This window comes from Spodoptera frugiperda, chromosome 28 (assembly GCF_023101765.2).
Source record: "Spodoptera frugiperda isolate SF20-4 chromosome 28, AGI-APGP_CSIRO_Sfru_2.0, whole genome shotgun sequence".
Classification (NCBI taxonomy): domain Eukaryota; kingdom Metazoa; phylum Arthropoda; class Insecta; order Lepidoptera; family Noctuidae; genus Spodoptera; species Spodoptera frugiperda.
This window is the reverse complement of record NC_064239.1, coordinates 4414347-4432898: the sequence shown is the minus strand read 5'-3', so window position 1 is coordinate 4432898 and position 18552 is coordinate 4414347. Positions and strand designations below refer to the sequence as shown.

The following is an 18552-nucleotide window of genomic DNA, read 5'->3' as shown; positions in this document are numbered from 1 at the left end:
TTGTTGTAACAACTTCAGCTATGCGGACGACATGGTGCTGCTGGCTCCGTCAATTGGGGCTCTCCGGAAGTTGCTTGCAGTTTGTGAGTCTTTTGTGGCGGCACATGGACTTGTGTATAATGTAAAAGACTGTCTGCATGGTCTTCAAATCAGGTAATAGGGATCCACCTATCCAACCGATATTTTTGAATGGCGTCTCTTTAAATAGAGTACATCAATTTAAATATCTTGGGCACTGGGTCACTGATGATTTGAAAGACAATGTAGACATGGAGAGGGAACGCAGATCATTGTCAGTTCGGGCGAATATGTTGGCTCGCAGATTCTCTCGCTGTACAGACGCAGTTAAAATCACTTTATTCAAGGCGTATTGCACCTCACTGTACACGGGAAGTCTGTGGGTTAACTACACCCAGAGAGCGTACAATGCTCTGCGGATCCAGTACAATAATGCGTTCAGGGCGTTGTTGCGACTTCCACGTTTCTGTAGTGCATCAGCATTGTTTGCTGATGCTCACACGGATGGTTTCACAGCATTATGGCGCAAAAAGACGGCATAATTTATCAGTCGCCTACGTGGAAGTCGCCACAGCATCCTGAGTGCTATAGCTGACAGGTACGACTGTCCACTAATGTGGAATTTAGTGCAGCGGACTAAGTCCCTGCTTAGTATTACGTACTAGTTAGTAATTTTAATTTTATAATTTTATTCTCCTCCTTATTGTCATTTGTGGACTTATGTTGTCTTTTTAATAAAGTTTATTATTATTATGTTTGTTCCTTACATAATCACGGGACCACAGGGTCCCGGACCTTTGGAAGGCGTACGAGGGGCCGAAGCCAACTCGCAGAGGCCCGTTGAACAATTTTAATCTAAATGTAATGGGACATCAGCCGGCGATTATCCCTGTATGCACTATGGAAGTACACCAAAGGACAATCCCCGGTTGATGCAGGACTATTGTGAGATATGGTAAAAGGAAATGATAGGGATATGGGTGTGGGTGGCTGTGGAATAGTTAACCGGTTAACTATGGGGACTATGGCCCCTGCCCCTGACCAATATTGAAAAATACGGATAAACAGGCAGGGGGTGACTCGCAAACTCAATAGTGGGCCCCGGAAACGGCCGCTAGCATGTAGCGACAAGGGAAGCAACATCCGTTGAGCTGCTTGAGGAAGGGGAGGCATCCCACGGCTATCAGAGCAATCCCGGAAGTACGGTCAAGACCCCTACCAGCATCTTACTGGGATACGTCCTTCCCCCAAGTGGAGCTGAAGGCAACTCCACTCTTGCGAATCTCCACTCAAACCAGCCGATTAAGGCAAGAGTGAGGTAGGAGAGGCCACTCCGGATAGTCACGAGTACCAACCGGAGTTAAAAAGTAGGGCCTCTCCCGGGAGTCAGGTCCGTGGGGTCGCCACTGCCCAACAGCTCGCCACAAGCTGCCTTGCGGACTTATTATTATTATTATGTTTGTTCTTTACATAATCACGGGACCACAGGGTCCCGGACCTTTGGAAGGCGTGCGAGGGGCCGAAGCCAACTCGCAGAGGCCCGTTGAACAATTTTAATCTAAATGTAAGGGGACATCAGCCGGCGATTATCCCTGTATGCACTATGGAAGTACACCAAAGGACAATCCCCGGTTGATGCAGGACTATTGTGAGATATGGTAAAAGGAAATGATAGGGATATGGGTGTGGGTGGCTGTGGAATAGTTAACCGGTTAACTATGGGGACTATGGCCCCTGCCCCTGACCAATATTGAAAAATACGGATAAACAGGCAGGGGGTGACTCGCAAACTCAATAGTGGGCCCCCGGAAACGGCCGCTAGCATGTAGCGACAAGGGAAGCAACATCCGTTGAGCTGCTTGAGGAAGGGGGGGCATCCCACGGCTATCAGAGCAATCCCGGAAGTACGGTCAAGACCCCTACCAGCATCTTACTGGGATACGTCCTTCCCCCAAGTTGAGCTGAAGGCAACTCCACTCTTGCGAATCTCCACTCAAACCAGCCGATTAAGGCAAGAGTGAGGTAGGAGAGGCCACTCCGGATAGTCACGAGTACTAACCGGAGTTAAAAAGTAGGGCCTCTCCCAGGAGTCAGGTCCGTGGGGTCGCCACTGCCCAACAGCTCGCCACAAGCTGCCTTGCGGACTTATTATTATTATTATTAATTCCCGTACGGAGTAACTCTTTGTGTGATCCGCAAGTTGTTGTTTCGGGTCTGGGTGTGGCGTGTATGTAAACTTGTATGTTTGTTAACGCACTCACGACACAGGACAAAATCCTAGAGGGGGGCAACGTTTTAGGTATCAAAAGAAAGAAAAAAAAACTACTGAGTTATTAGATTTTTATCAGTAGAATAGTATCGGAATCTAAAATAAACTAAATTCTATATAAATAAAAATAGCTCTAAATAAGTACAACTCAGTTTTCACCTTTTAATTTCAATCGGTATAGTAAATAGTTTAATAAAATAGTCACAAAGGCGGAGTTTGACATACTTTTTGAACAACTACAGGCATTTGAAAGTTTCACAGTATCTAATATCGGTGCTCGTATATTAAACTTTGATTATACTCGATATATTTATAACAGAAAAATCTTCACAGCTTTTAATCCCCGAAGGTAGGCAGAGGAATGCACAGTCCCAGTTTCCACCAGCCATGCTCTTAATTGGAAGTGAGTCTGCCTGAATCTATGTCACATATCCAAAATTCAAGTGGGAGAGCTACACTGCAGCCCGAATAGTTCGGATCAACTGGAGTGATACCGTGCCGTAACAGAAAACCGACATGAAACAAATCTGGTTTCTTTTTTTTTCGATGATACGGAACCGTATGCACAATCCCTGTTCCCACTTGATCGATTGTAGGTTTGTTATGAAGGTGCAGTCAGCAGTGACGACAAACAGACCACGTGATCGGTTTATCTCCCTCACATTTTTCTACCCGTATTCACTTCGTAACTAAATAGACAACGTATTCTTTATGTCGAAGGAAAATCAAAGATAAAAGCTCAAATCCATCATGAAAATCTGTTAGGAGAAATGTTAAGTGACACCCGTACTGCCTTTCGTAAGTGTGCCTAAAATGGCGACCTAGTATTCCCGATAAGTCTACATTTATAAATGACGTACTATAACTTTAATAGAGGATGATACCATGTCGGAGTTTGAGTGATCATCATCAACATCATCATATCAACCAAAAGAAATATTCCACAGAAAAGATCTCTTCAACGACTTTTGACCATCGTGAACCCAAATATTCCTCAACTCTAAACTAAGATTAGGACAAATGCAAGAATTAAACCCCTAACATTATTTACACCTATCTGTTATAGTTGTTTGTACACTTACTTATAAGTAGGTATTAACCGGTGGCCCGGAGGTTTAAAACACCCGCATGTCATTTATAAGGTTCAAAACCTGCCAACGGCAAGTATCAAGACTTTTGCCGGGTTATAGGTACTTTCTAAGATTAGACACACACTGACCAACGACGAAGAAAAACATCGAGAAGAAACCTAGGCTTATAATTTCTAATTATAAGTCTGAAATCGCCAACCCGCATTGAGCAAGCGTAGTGATTAATGCTTCAACCTTTTCTGTACGAGAAAAGGCCTTTGGTCAGCAGTGGCCACTTATAGCCTGTTGTTGTGAAGTAAGGTACAACATTCCTTATGATACGCTTAAATATGCACATCCGAAAATGAAGACTAAAGCTATCTACACGGTGTAACAAAAAGGGGGTATACACATCAAGTGCACGGTTTTTAGATATCATAACAAACGATACGGGAAGGGATTTTTAAACTCATGTTTTCATGGTACCAAGTTATGACTTTTTCCAATCGCGCCGGCGCGCGAATCAAAATTAGGTAAACAGGTGCTAGGCGATCAGATTGACAGAAGAAATGTTTCGTTATATTAGCGAGTGACCCCTGTAGTGTTGTGACACGTTTGTATGATTTGAAATCAAGAACCATGCGATACCAAGTATTTGGTACAATTTTTTTTTAAACGTATTTTAAGCTGAAACTTGGTGTAGAGACTCTATTCAACCTGTATTCATCAGGGCTTCTTGATGTATATGGGTATTTTGTTACACGTTGTATATTCTGGGGTCGCTAGAATTCATGACGTTGTTTTCACATTAACACAAACAAACGTTCCACTCGGTAGATAGGAGTTAATTGAACGATTATACCAGTGCAACTTTGAAACGGAATGGCTAAAGTTAATCTCTTCCTTTAGAGGCAAAAAAGGTCATAAAATGCTAACTTTTAGTGTTTTAGCTCGGACGAGCAATGTGGAGTGCTAAATAAAGCTGCCTAAATAGATTTACGTAAGACCTAAGTACCTTCTGTTCGCTAAGCAATATTTTTCGCTCCATATCCCCTTGTCAGAGTAGGCAGACATTTTTTATTTACATCTACTTCGGAAAGTAAATTACAAATTGAAGCTTTTTGGCTCCAGACTCTCGGTTACTAAAATTGATTGATAGTAAGTGTATTAAGTAATATCATTTTTTTGTCTAGTATAAGAATAAAAGGAATCTAATCTAAGATATCTTGTTAGCTACCGTACCTACCCACGTCGTAATATAATATTTTCTTCTTCAAAACTTAAGTAAATGTATTAATGTAACCTATGTATTTGAAACATCTACAACTTGGTTCATAAATCATTTCAATTCGGATTTTTTCGGGTAAAACAACAAAATCAAAATTGAACCCAGTCCCGGTACTTACCGTCTGAAACACAACAACATTCAAACAATGATAATTGATGAGGCTCTACTTTCGGAAGTTGTGAAGTTTCTCGTGTGCCAATAACGAGCTTCAGATATCAAACCATCGAGACCTACTTACAGTTCAAAACTATATTCATCAGGAAACCAAACAGTACTTAACACAACAACAAGATAACTATTAACTATGGCCAAGTACCCATTAAAACATGCTTTGAGCCTACACGTTGCGGTTCCACGATCTCGGTGGAATAACGCACTGCTCCCGCCATCTCGTGGTGCTACGGCGAACCAAGAAAAGTCGCACGACCCTACCAAACATTTATTGCTACAAGTTTTTGTTTCTTTTTTAATTATACATTGTAGCCAGAAAAATAACATAGAATGTGAGAACGTTAATACACAAGAAATTAATAAATATAGTAAATATGCTATCTTTAAAGTTAGGCACAAAATGTTTAATTTTGTACGCATCAAAATTATTGATCAAACTCGTTCGAACTACGCATGCTCGGGGATGAAGTCGGTAAGGGTTGGATTCAGACAATCAAGGGCTGTGAAACTGCTTCAAGTTAGATTTTTATATTGTGCTCACTATCCGTTGAAATTCATTAGAGTTTATAAAGTGTATTTATTAAATGACGTATATAGAATCAATTGAACCATGGGGAACATTCAAACCAATGAAAAACAATCCAAAACTGGAAAATCTCCCGCAAAGGGGAAACATTTTATGCGAAACTTGAACAGAAAGTCACCAGGAAGAGACAGCAAAAAGCATGGACGGAAGAAGAGCGATGCCAAACGTGACGCCATCGACAGGGAGTTTGATAAAACACCAGATTCAGATATCAACGAACCGATCGAAATATCAGATAACGATACGGTCGAGTGCGTGTTCAAAACATTGCGGCAGGGGGAGGGCGCAGAGCCGGCGAGCGTGCAGTCGGAGGTAACGGTGACCAGGTGCGAGCGCGCCCAGCCGCGGTCACCGACCCGCGACCAGTTGCCCGCCGCCGCTCCGCCGCAGCCGGCGCTCTCGCCTGCCAACGACTCCACCTCCGAGTCAGTGTTTACGGACCCGCTGACGCCGCTCGCCGTCGAGCTCAACCAGTGCTACTACTCCGCCGAGAGCGACAGCGCGCATGAGGAGCTGCCTCGCACCCTCACGCCCTCCCTGCCGGACGTGCAGCCCGCGAGTGTCGCGATGACCGTAGACATGCCGCACGATGACGCCGCCTCCTCGCTCTCCACTGACGACTTGGAAAAAGAAGAAAAAAATGACGTATTCGATGACAGTGGTGACAAAAGCGAGAATGAAAAGGTTATGGGCACTGCATTTTCGGGGTGGTGCGGCGATCACAAGGCAGAACGGAATATAGAACGAATCAGTCACGAGTGCAACCACGAATTCCTCGACAACCGGGTGAAAGCTTGTCCGGGTCAGACTTCGTTTACAGTGTCAAAACATCGGAAGGTGGAACTTCCTCCAGTGGCTTGCGAACCGTCACTCACATTACTAGACAACGGTCAGTTTACTTGTAGTCTTTATTCTTTAGTATCCTTGGACTCATTCCCTGTTAGCTGTCGTTCACATTTACAATATCACATGCAATTTAAATGGTGTAATTACATGGCAGAATTATTATATTGCCAGATTATTCAGATGAAATCTAATAATGAATACTTACTGAATAATGTAATGTTCATGTACATTGTGTCATTGACGCATGATATTTACACTGAGAGCAGACAGACAGATAAGTTTATCCGTGCCAGTTATCTATTTGCGTTGTTCCTTATCATAAATCCTCACACAAATCAATCAGAGCTATACAATGCTCCTCTTTACCCACACACCTAGATGTTACCCATACCTCCATAGTCTTGTGTACCTGTTGCTCACGTACAGTGCTTACTTTTCATAATGGTCGAGCAAACCTGTTTGTTGATGTTTTTACGCGCCGGGCCGCGGCACTCCCAGCCCGAAACAATCAATTTTCAGCTCTACTACAGCGAAATTACGTCGTAAAACTGATTCTATGTAAACCAACATCTACATAACAAAACGTTCGTACATAGTACTTACTTACATAAGATAGTTTCCCGCACTGGTAATGAAACATGATTACCTTTGGCGTGCGTAACTATAAATGAATATACAAGGTACATATATAGAAGTACATTTTAGATGTAATCATGTGGGCAATTTACGCGTTTTTTTAGCCCCATTTGCTCTGGTTGTAATGTACCTACTTGGATGATGATGGGCTATACTTTTTATGTTAAAGTGAAGAAAAGAAACACAGTAAAACTTATGGAGTTGGGTGCGTAGTAGTGACATCATCATCTGATGACCTCTGTGCATTAAAATAACACTACACATCAGTACTAATAGTAGATAGTTTTTGCTGCACACGATTAAATGATCCTACAAGCAAAATTGAACTTAATCTCGCCACAAATACGACACTCATAGCTAAAGAACTTAGACAAGTACTTAGATGTTGTTTTTTTTTCTTTGAGAATCTGACTTCTACAGCTGCTAACAAAAGGAGCGCTCTGATACCGTTGGAAGTTATTTTTTGTAATTAACAAAGCATTGATTGAATAGCACCATTGTATGCTCTTCTGTACGTACGATGATATTCACAACACTATGTCGGTACGAAGGTACAGCGTCCCTATTACTATAGCAATAAGATTGTTATTGTAAACATCTGGCTTGCGATTAACCATCTTTTGAAATGGACTGTAAACCTGCGGTAAAGCGTACGTGATAGACGATAGTTTTTTTTTTTCAATAAAATGTCGATACATGGAAGGTGGTATTACCTTTATATTGGAAATAAACACTTTTATGCGTATTCAAATCAAACTTCTGGATTGATTACGATTAGGTATCTCCTATAGGTACCCCAATATCATTGGTAATGTAATCGATGATCAAGATATTTGACGGAAAAAGATAATCGGTTAAAGTTTTATTCAAAGGGCTCAAGGTTTCTCATTAAATAACTTTGTAGTAGTGTGATTATTAGATTGGTTATAATGCAAATGTTTAATCATAAGAATGAAAAATAATGACAAATAAAAAAAACTAAAAGAAAATTGAAAATAGTACGGTATGGCAAACCTTCTTTATCAATTATTTTGCGAGATTTTTTTTCAGTTCATGTAGAAACGAATATTTTTTCTAAATATTAGGTGCTAGGTTCATACACATTTCAGTAGTTGATACCTGATAGCCGTGGGCAACGTTCTCAGATATTTGAGCCACAGTTAGTTAGGTTATCAATGTTAAATTAGGATTTCATTTTCGTTATTATTTATTAAATTCACAGTTTCTATTCTGACGACATGGGACATGGAGACTAGAGACATGAGCTGATAATAATGACACAGAAATATGTCTTCTTATAGACAACTCTTTCTGAATTTATTCCAAGTTTTGTTAATAACATTAATAACATGATTTGTTTGCTTTGTTTTCAGTGGTAACGGAGAAAGATCGTCGCCATTCGAGCGTGAGTGACGCCCCGATGTCCGATTCGAATGTCTTGAGGAAAGTGGCTTCGCTAACACTCGACAAGCTCACGGAGTCAAGGGTGGTGCGACCCAAATTCGTTCCTGATAAACTAGACTTCAAGCTGTATGAGAAGTTTGAAGGTAATTTAGTTTTAATCCTTTTACTACTTGCAATCAGGTTTAAGGTGCCTGATCATTTATCATGCTCATTGCAGAGTTCTTCTTTATGGTAGACAAAATGCTAGGTTCCTATTTAATAACGTGCTGCAATGCATTTGTATAACGCCATCTGAAAATATAAAACTGAATAGTAAAATACTTACATAGATACAAACCAACACTTGCTATTAGATATAGTATGTACTCACTTTAACAATGAAAAACTTACATGAATTTATAATAAACAATGAAGTAATCCCATGCCAATCAGTAGGTCGGAATCTTACCTACATATCTAGGCACATACGATTTAATCGTTTTAGGTTTCGTAATTACTACGGTACATACCAAAGTACGCAGGAGCCAGGTATTTGAATAACACCAATTAGGTACCTACTTAATTTTAAAGTTGATTTAATTAACAGCTGATATGTATTGTGTACATGTATCACAGTGCGGCGCTGACAGGTGAATGAACATCGTGATAAGGAAGTTATCTTTTAGTTACAAATAGCCCATAATTTCTTATCACCGTTAATCACCTAGCCTTAGTACAGATATTGGCCATTAGTAACTAGTCTGCATACGTGACATAAAGAGCTCGGGCTCTTTATAACTTTAATTAAAAGAAATGCAACTGTCCACCAATCGTGTCAACTTTACCAACAACTCAGTAGCACAGTTCAATTATGTCACATTTCTCAGTCAGTTTCGGTCGCGAAGAAAAGGATTGCAAGACATTGGAAATATTGTGCGTTTGCATAACGATGACTTCGCATTGTTGAAAGCAGAAGTTTCGCCCAAATACAAATTACTTCAGACTTCAAAGTGTGTGAAAAATGATCGTGCTCTAGTTTTGTACGTGCGTCAGAAAAAGTTAAGGTTAAACGCCACAAAACATCTGCAGTGGTATCGTTTCCAAATGTTTGTTTTGAATAGTGAAAATCACAAAGTTCATATAGAATGTGATCTGATAATGGCAGCTATGGAAGTACAAGTTTATATTCGTGTTGAAACAACAGTGGTGTGTGAATTGAACTTGTCGAGAGGCTGTGATTCGTCCGATGCATGTCTGCATAAAAGTAGGTTTCAAGACAGCAGTGCTTCAGTAAATTAAATATAGCATAAGTGATGTAGTTATGAGTCTTGACAGATTACGTAAAGGTTAGGATTCGGTCAAAGATACACGTTCTACTATGGACGATTTTCCTTTAATTTTTCGCCTAAGATTATTAGACACAATCATAATTATGAGAAGATTCAGCATAACTGCAGTAATAATGAGTCTCTAATCTTAATTAAGGTTGTACCTTACGTAGGTACCTACTTACGTATACTTACCTACCTAATACCTATCTAGGTAATGTTGTTACAATTAAAACACGTAAGCGTTGCATAGGTACCTAACAGGTTATATCAGATTTTTTATTAAGACCCGTTATCTGATTTTTTGGGCTCCTGAATGTAAAACGACCTTCATGTACAATGGGACTGAAACGAGGGTTTGAATTAAGTACCTACTGTTCGGGACGTGAAGATTAAGCACAGAATGTCAAGACTTCTCCGAGTTTTTGCCCTACCCGAGTAGGTTATTCCCGCAACATGTTGCACCTATCTACATGAGGATTTGATAATGTCATCACAGTTTAATCAATATTTAAGACTACTTAAGACATATTTTTAAGTTTTTATTAATAGCTAGGTAGGTAATAATACCTGTGACTTATGTCACAAAAAGGATTCCAAGTTCCGAACGTATGGTAACTCTAGATACAGTAAAATAGGGGAAATCCCTGTACATATAAAATAACAAGAAAAATATTTACCTATTTATGTTTAGCATACAGCTTACTATGAAAGCTACATATTATTATATAAAATACATGTACGTATGTACCTACCAAAAGGTCGTACATCGTACCAATCTCAATCGTCAATCGATAAAAATAAGAAACCAAATCTATTATAATCTGTAACCTTCACGATTTACATGTTAAAGTTCATTAACAAGTATCTTACACGTTTAGTTAAAATGCTATCAAACTATTTTAATAACATTATTATAATCTAATAATACTTGTGTATATGAATTTCAAAGATTCATATTATACCGATCTGATGATAATCGATGCAAATGCATTAATCGATAAGGCCACGTTTACGGTTGCGCTGTTTCGCATCACTAATTTGCAACAGCTGTCAAACGCGGTGTGTATGGTTTGTGGCCAACCTTGTTTATGTTCGGAAACTACTTATAAAAGTTTGTTTTAAGTGGTTTTAAGATTGAAATATACGCGTAATTTCCAGGTCAGATGCTCCTGAACTGGTTTATATCATCAATAACGGAAAATAGTCACTTGAAAACGTTGTTAAGTGTTCAAGATCTGAGAAACCTTGGGATACAGTATTGTACTCATCTGCTGGCCGCTGGCGTCCTGCGACAAATATCTGACAAGGATGCGCCCACGGAAAATATTTTCAAGGTAAAAACTTTCATTTAGACTAAGCTAACAATACTATCTTTGTAGTTCAGGCTTTAACATGGTCTTAACCAAACATGGCCTGACACTATTCTACATTTAGAAATGTTTACGTATCATAAGTATAATGTATAGTATACATATACCTAATTACTGACGATAGAAAAGGATTATTATTTTAAGTTATAGTTCTTCTAATTTGTTTTTTAATTATTCTCATTTATTCTAATTCAGAAAAATCTCTAAGGTCTGTGCCCATAATAAACTTATAAGGTCATTGATTTTGAGTTGTTCTGTTATATGTTATGACATGTATATTAAAATACTGTTAGATAACATAATGGTGCATATTTTTAACATACTTGACCACATTTTCCAAGTTAATATATCCAACAGTTTCACAATAAAAAGTTAAACTGTTGTTCATTATACATTTTTGCAGTTTTCACATATAAAAATTATTTCATTAACATTTCAGCCGAATTTAATGTACTATTGGGCACACATGGAGGTCCCAACACTGCAACCAGTGACACCGGGCAGGCTGCACACGTCTGTCTGGCCACCTGACAAAGATGCACTCTTCCTCACACAGGACAACCAGCGAGATCTAGAAAACAACAAGTTCTTTAGCCAAAACAACAATGAAGAAATAAGTGATATTGACGAAGCTAAAGTAGTTATATCTCAACTTAAGAAGAAGCTCCAAGAACTGGAATATCAATTAGAAAAATATCGAATAAACTCACAGATTGAATCACTTAATAAAAATTTGGAGAAAAGGCTTGATTCCATCAACGAATATAATCTATTAAAATCCAAAACAGACTTAACAAGTAAAGAAGTGCAAACATCAAACTTTGCCAATGAACTTAATAAGATATCAAATAAACCTGTGATAAACATACCTGAATATGACCCTCTAAGAACAAATGTAAATATTGATAAAACATTAGATTTAAGTAGTTTAGAACATAAAAGTGAGACAGCTATTACAAATAAACCTGATGTCAGATCTGAAAAAATTGTAAATTATTGTAAGTTGAATAAAAGTAGAGATTGTAATAAAACTTATCGTAAAGATGATCAAACAGAGCTTAACACTGCCGAAGATACAAAGAAGAATCAGTTCCTTCAAAACGTTGACCAAAGCAGTGCTTGTTCTTCAGACGCCTCATTCCTCAGCACCTACACATCCACTGAGCTAATTACGTACAGTGCTAAAAGTTTTATTGACGTAGATAGACAAGGAGAACCCAATGTCTCAGAAAATAATGTTCATCCTCCACACACCCAAGTGTTGTATACAACAGTTAATAAACTGCAACAACCATCAAATAGTCAGTCATCACTGGAACTTTCAAGTAATATATCCTTGGACCATGAAAACGTGAGCAGTATAGCTGAAATGGATGTTAAAACATGTTTATCAATATCTGACAGGTCTCCAGACCTCATGGTATCTGCGGACTCAATACCAACGAAAGGGGTGTCTGTGGTAGGACAAGTCACTCCAGTAGAAGCAAATCATACTAGTCAAATTGTACCCTTTCAACCTCCTCCATCACCAGGAATGCCGCCTCCCCCACCCCCCATGCCAGGAACACCACCAGCAGATGATGCATCACCTAAGTTTGACCAATATACCAACGAAGCTATATTGTCAAATTCCTTACAAGATAAAATTCCTTCTATGACACCACAAACTTCAACCTCTGTTCCACCTCAAACCGCAATTGAGTTATCGCCTTTGTCAACGCCAGTTACGGTACAATCTCCACCGGCAGTTCCTAGTACGATACCGTTTCAGCCACCTACGTCTGGGGTAGGTCCACCACCTCCTCCCATGCCCGAAATGGGCCCACCACCTCCACCTATGCCTGAGATAGCCCCACCATCTCATATGCACGAGATGGGCCCACCGCCTCCCCCAATGCCCGAAATGGGCCCGCCACCACCTCCAATGCCGGGTATGGGCCCACCGCCTCCCCCGATGCCTGGAATGGGCCCACCACCTCCTCCAATGCCCGGAATGGGTCCCCCACCTCCACCAATGCCTGGGATGGGCCCACCACCCCCACCTATGCCCGGAATGGGCCCACCGCCTCCTCCTATGCCTGGGATGGGCCCGCCACCTCCACCTATGCCTGGTATGGGTCCACCACCACCTCCACTACCAGGAATGGGTCCACCCCCACCTCCTTTGCCAGGTATGGATGTTCCTTTAGCCCCTGCTATGCCAGGACCCCCACCCCCTCCACCACTGTCTAGCGGACCTGTACCCTTTCCAGCACCACCTGCTGGAGGATGGAATGTACAAAGAGCCAGTAAGTACACTACTCTACACCTCAATTTCTTCACTCATTACTTCAATCTCTAAGTGATATTAATAATGTAAAGTTTATATTATTGAGTTTCAATACTTGGCATTGTGACTAACAACTTCTTCTTATTTGTAGCGTTAAGAAAGACACCAGTAAAACCCGCCGCACCAATGAAACCGTTGTATTGGACGCGAATCCTGGCCACTGCGCCTGCGCCCACCAGCCAGGGAGAAACACTCTCAGGCAATTTTAAACCTTTATGGTTGGAAATAGAAGAAGCTAAGTTAGACAATATTGACGAATTTACTGATTTGTTCTCTAGACAAGTCGTAAAGGCGCCTGTCAAGAAGAAAGTCGAAGTCAAGACGAAGATCCAACCTGTTAAGATATTGGACAGTAAGAGATCGCAAAATGTAGGCATTCTTGCACAAAGTTTACATGTCGAGTTCTCAGAGATTGAGAATGCCATTTACAATTTCGATACGTCCGTAGTGAGTTTAGAGGCATTGCATCAGATATACGAACTGGTTAGTAGCATTTTTACACACCATATTCTTGATGCTACTAAAAAGCTTGTTTCTTAATTATTTAATTCTGGTTTTATTAATTTTAGCGCGCCAGTGAGGAGGAACTGTCGTTAATAAAAGAGCATCTAAATCACAAACCAGAGATACCGCTAGATAGGCCTGAAGCGTTTCTACACGACCTGTCTGGAATACCAAACTTTGCTGAACGAATATCTTGCTTTATGTTCCAAGCTGAGTTTGAAGATGCAGTCAGCACAATGATGCACAAACTAGATAATTTGAAACATACTTGCGAGGTGAGCCATTTTTAAATATTTTTGTGTTTCTAACATAGAGCAACAATGTTTTGCTAAATAAGTGATTTTTATAAACACTTTACTACTTGTTTTTCCAGTTTCTAACAACCAGTGAATCTCTGAAGAAATTATTTGCTATTATACTGACGCTAGGCAACTATATGAATGGTGGTAATGGTCAAAGGGGGCAAGCTGATGGCTTTGGGCTGGAAATTCTTGCAAAATTGAAAGATGTGAAAGTAAGTAAAAACAAAATCTGTAATAAACTTCTCTTTTAGTTTGTTTCTCATTTACATTTTTTTTAAGTCCTAAGTTGCTTAGAATAAAGACAAAAAGAAGATTTGCCAAATTACCCTCCTCTTTTCGTAAGACTAGTACAAACACCATGCTCCTATATTCTCTCCATATTGTGTTAGTAGAAAAATTAAGTTATAACAAATCATTTTCAATTCAATTTTCTTTATCATAATTATGTTTCCAGTCGAAGCAGTCGAACGTGACGCTCCTGCACTTCATAGTGCGGACATACATGCGGTCGTGCGGCGGCGCGCTGTCGGACGGGTGCGCGCTGCCCGTGCCCGAGCCGGGCGACGTCGCGCGCGCCGCCACGCTCGACTTCGCTGATGTAGCCACGCATCTCTCCACCCTCAGGAAACAACTTGATGGTAAGCAACATTACATCAATACAACCGACCACTTTATTTATTGGAATGTAATATAAACGTTATCTTAAAAAAGTCCCCTTATCTGATACAGTGAGCTATAAATATTCTACACTGTTGTATTCAAATTGTGATTGATATGCTCATAATATTTTCGTTACAGCATGTAAAGATAAAATGAAAAAAGTAATAGAGAATGATGCTGACAAACGCAATCTCAATGAGGACTCGCCAACCGATGAGGGAAAGAGAAAGCTAGAGGTGTTCGAAGATAAGATGACCACATTCCTGAATGCTGCTGAAGAGAAACTTAAGACTGAAAATGAGAACTTAGACGAGTGCCGAATGAAATTCATTGCAACCGTTAAGTTTTACCAGTACACTCCTAAATGCGGCAAACTGGAAGACTGCGAACCAAAAGAATTTTTTTCACTGTGGACCTCATTTTGTAGCGATTTCAAAGATATTTATAAAAAAGAAGAACAAATTGCAATTAAAGAAAAGTAAGTTATAATACTTTTATTTGCCCATAAGTTCCGTTCACGGTTTCGCCTGCTTGCTCAATATAAAACCAATCTAATTTTTGAATTTATCACTTTCATACAGAGTCAGGCACGACAAGGGACTTATTTTTATATGTAGGATTTATATTCCAAATGCTTAAGGTATGATATTATTGTTTCAGGTTAAAAGAAGCGAAGAAACTGCAAGAAGAAAGGAAACCTCAGACTCAACCTAAGAAGGAGGGTGGGCTTAAAGCGCGACTGCAGAAACTATCTAGTTCAAGGAAATAATACTAACAGCCAACATAAGAACTAATTGTCGCCCTTATTTCATGCACAAATAGTGTACATACTGTCTAAGTACATTCACATAACATTCCATGTAATTATTGCATTCCGAGTAAGTAATTACTGCTCACGCATTTTGTGTGCGTCTACGCATCTGCGCCAATCCTTTTGAGGAACACAGGTTATGTGACAATATCGTGTAGATACATCCTTTTGTAAACTTTTTATTTTTGTAATTGATATATTTTCTGTATAGAACATGGATTGAACAAAGGCCTAATATTTAATTCTCTCGGAAACAGTTTATACCGATAACAATCTTAACATTACTGGAACAATTTACTTAATTGCTGAGCCAACTAATTTGATTGAATGTTAGATCTAGTTTATAAATAAACAGATGAAGCTTTACAATTATAACACTAGCTTCTGCCAGCGGCTTCACCCTCGTTCCCGTGGGATAAAGTATCCTATCACCCAAGTCAGCTCATATCCTGTCTGTATATCAAAATCCGTTGAGTAGTTTCAGCGTGATTACCAGACAAACATCCAAACAAACTTTCACATTAATAATATTAATGTGATAAACCTATTTAAGGGTTTTATATAAATATAAAATGAAGATCATCAGAGAAGAGCTTGTTGGGAAGATTTCTATAAAAATGAAATTTGTACTCAAATTCGTATCATTGAGAATATCAAGTTATATTCCTGCACATATATTATTGTACCTGATATACTGTTTTTAATGCATATGTTTAATTTAAATGCCTGATTGTGTGCATAGTTGTTCATCTAAAAATGGTGCTGTAACAATTGTTGTATCTGTAAATATTATTATTTAAACAATATAAAACTCAAATATTATTAATAAAAGCTTTTATTACATGTAGTCTAAACATTTTACCTTCCATATTTTATTGAATTTTTTATCTATCTTCCTGTTGGTAGGATTGTCACAGAGTTGGAGTAAAGATTTTTTGAGAGCATGCCACTGCATCAGGCTCAAATGACTAGTTAGTGACTTACTGTCAGATTCATTCCTAAAATTTTCTTCTACTTCAATAAATTTCTTCAGTGAAGGAGAATTTGTTACACTTTTGTAGGAATGCTGTTTCTCTCTCTTTGGTGGTGGTGGTGGTGGGCCTTGTTCTTCTTTGCCACTTTTACTTGTGTTTAAGAGAAGTTTAAAACTTTCCCTCGACAGTGCAACACCATGATCTATTTGTGTTACATTTGGCACTGGAAGTGGGACCTCTTCAGTTTTTACTAATATAGGCTTAATTTCCTCATCATGGTCTGATTCCATTTCATTTTCATTATTTTGATTAACATAATCCAATATATTATCCAACAAATCATTATCATCATCATTCAATGTGTTATCCACATCAATGTCTTTCTTCTGAGCCCATTCAAACCTGCCAAACTCATCAATATGCTTCAAGTCTAACCACTGGTCCAAGTCTTGTGGTAATTCATAATTGTTAGGCAGGAAGTCCAGTCCTTTCATTTGCAATTTATTTAAAAATGGGTATAAGTTTGTATACCAGGTTGTACTATGTTGAAGTAGCACCATACTCATAGACCACAATCTACTCAATAGTGCATAAGGAAGTAAACTCATCCAGTGACTTTCTCCCCTCTTTACCCTGTCTAAATAGAACACTGCTGCTTGTTTTGAACAAATGGATACTCGCACCATTATTTTGGCAAAAGCCATTATTCTTAATAACACATACTGTAACATTTGTCTGGAAGGTAAGTAAAGATCATCATCATCTTCGGCATCTGGGAGGGCTGATGAAAAGTTTTCTATTTCTTTCAAGAGGTTTAAGGCTAAATATTTCTTCAGACCTGTATTCACCTTTCTCAAATTCCTATAGCCTATATCATTGCGAAATTTCTTATCATATTTGTACAAAAATCTTGAGCAAATGGCACTCTCTTTGTGTAGCGGTGACTGTTTTGATAAAACTTTGATGATATTGTTGGTTATATTTTTTAATGCAGGCAAATCTGAAAAGTTTAATAAAAATGGATAAATAGAATCGTATTATAGGTATATATTTTTTATGAACACAAACTATGTACTTACCAAATTTAGTAACACATAAAAACATAGTTACAGGGGGTGGTAAAACTGTTGCAGAATTCCATGGTTCTGGCATTGTGATAAAATTTGTAATATTCCTTCAACGTCTGAAAAAATAGAGCGTAATAACTGTAACTACTAACGCTAGCACTAAATAATCCAAGAGTATAATATGTGAGAAATAACCTCACACAACACAAGACAAGACCATAACATAACATAAAATTATAATATTGTCTATATTGTCATTGTCAATGTCTTGTCAAATATGGCAATTAAAAAAAGCTCTTAGTTCATGTTCAAATTCGGTTGGACCCAACCGCCCGACCATAACCAAATTGGAACGCGTGAAGAGCAAGAGTTGACTCGACAATGCCCGACATTATTAAGGTAGTCGTTCGTTTGACAGTTGAAACTATAGTTTGGTATACTACTAAAAATCGATGGCACCTACCGTTGTTCACAGATTTCATTAAAATTAACAACTTGTGTAGCTTAAATAACCATTTAATATGAAGGAACACAAACTGTGAACGTGATTAACGCCATTAACAGTTTGAGTCCCAAATTCACTTTTGTTCCAAATTATTTGTACCCGACTAAAGTAAGAAAAAACACAGCAACCACCCTGACATTACTAGACATATTACGACTGTCCCAACCAACCATCAGTTACTTTTACGCAATCTTGTCATTGTTGCGGCACTAAATGTAATGCAGAAACAAAATCTAAGGCAATTTGCCGTACCTATTATAAAAGGAACGTGAACATATTTTTATTGAACAAAAAATGTGTATGAAAAATTATAAAGTTAAAAACATGGCGTTTAAATATAGTACTGGCTATAAGTTTTTAAACTAACAGACATGGTCACTAACACTATTATTAAAACTTATGACGGGATATTTACCATGTTTATTTACTTCG

At 38.8% G+C, this 18552-nt stretch overlaps 2 protein-coding genes across 3 annotated transcripts; one reads left to right on the top strand and one right to left on the bottom strand.

Moving 5' to 3' along the window:
- The first annotated feature begins 5280 nt into the window (after positions 1-5280).
- Positions 5281-16421, top strand: LOC118265148 (protein cappuccino). Of its 2 annotated transcripts, XM_050705922.1 has the most exons (10): positions 5281-6291; positions 8258-8431; positions 10757-10932; positions 11408-13256; positions 13389-13780; positions 13867-14076; positions 14175-14315; positions 14558-14741; positions 14902-15241; positions 15424-16421. In XM_050705922.1, exons 1-10 carry the CDS (start codon positions 5427-5429, stop codon positions 15530-15532), a joined length of 4440 nt encoding a protein of 1479 aa, XP_050561879.1. In that variant the 5' UTR covers positions 5281-5426; the 3' UTR covers positions 15533-16421. The 2 variants fall into 2 exon arrangements, with proteins under 2 accessions (XP_050561879.1, XP_050561880.1); XM_050705923.1 differs by lacking the exons at positions 5281-6291; positions 8258-8431 and adding an exon at positions 9016-9531.
- LOC118265149 (uncharacterized) lies at positions 16392-17850 on the bottom strand. Its single transcript, XM_035577870.2, has 2 exons — positions 17628-17850; positions 16392-17548 (listed from the first exon to the last, which is right to left on the bottom strand). Exons 1-2 carry the CDS (start codon positions 17698-17700, stop codon positions 16413-16415), a joined length of 1209 nt encoding a protein of 402 aa, XP_035433763.2. The 5' UTR covers positions 17701-17850; the 3' UTR covers positions 16392-16412.
- Between the last annotated feature and the right edge of the window lie 702 nt (positions 17851-18552).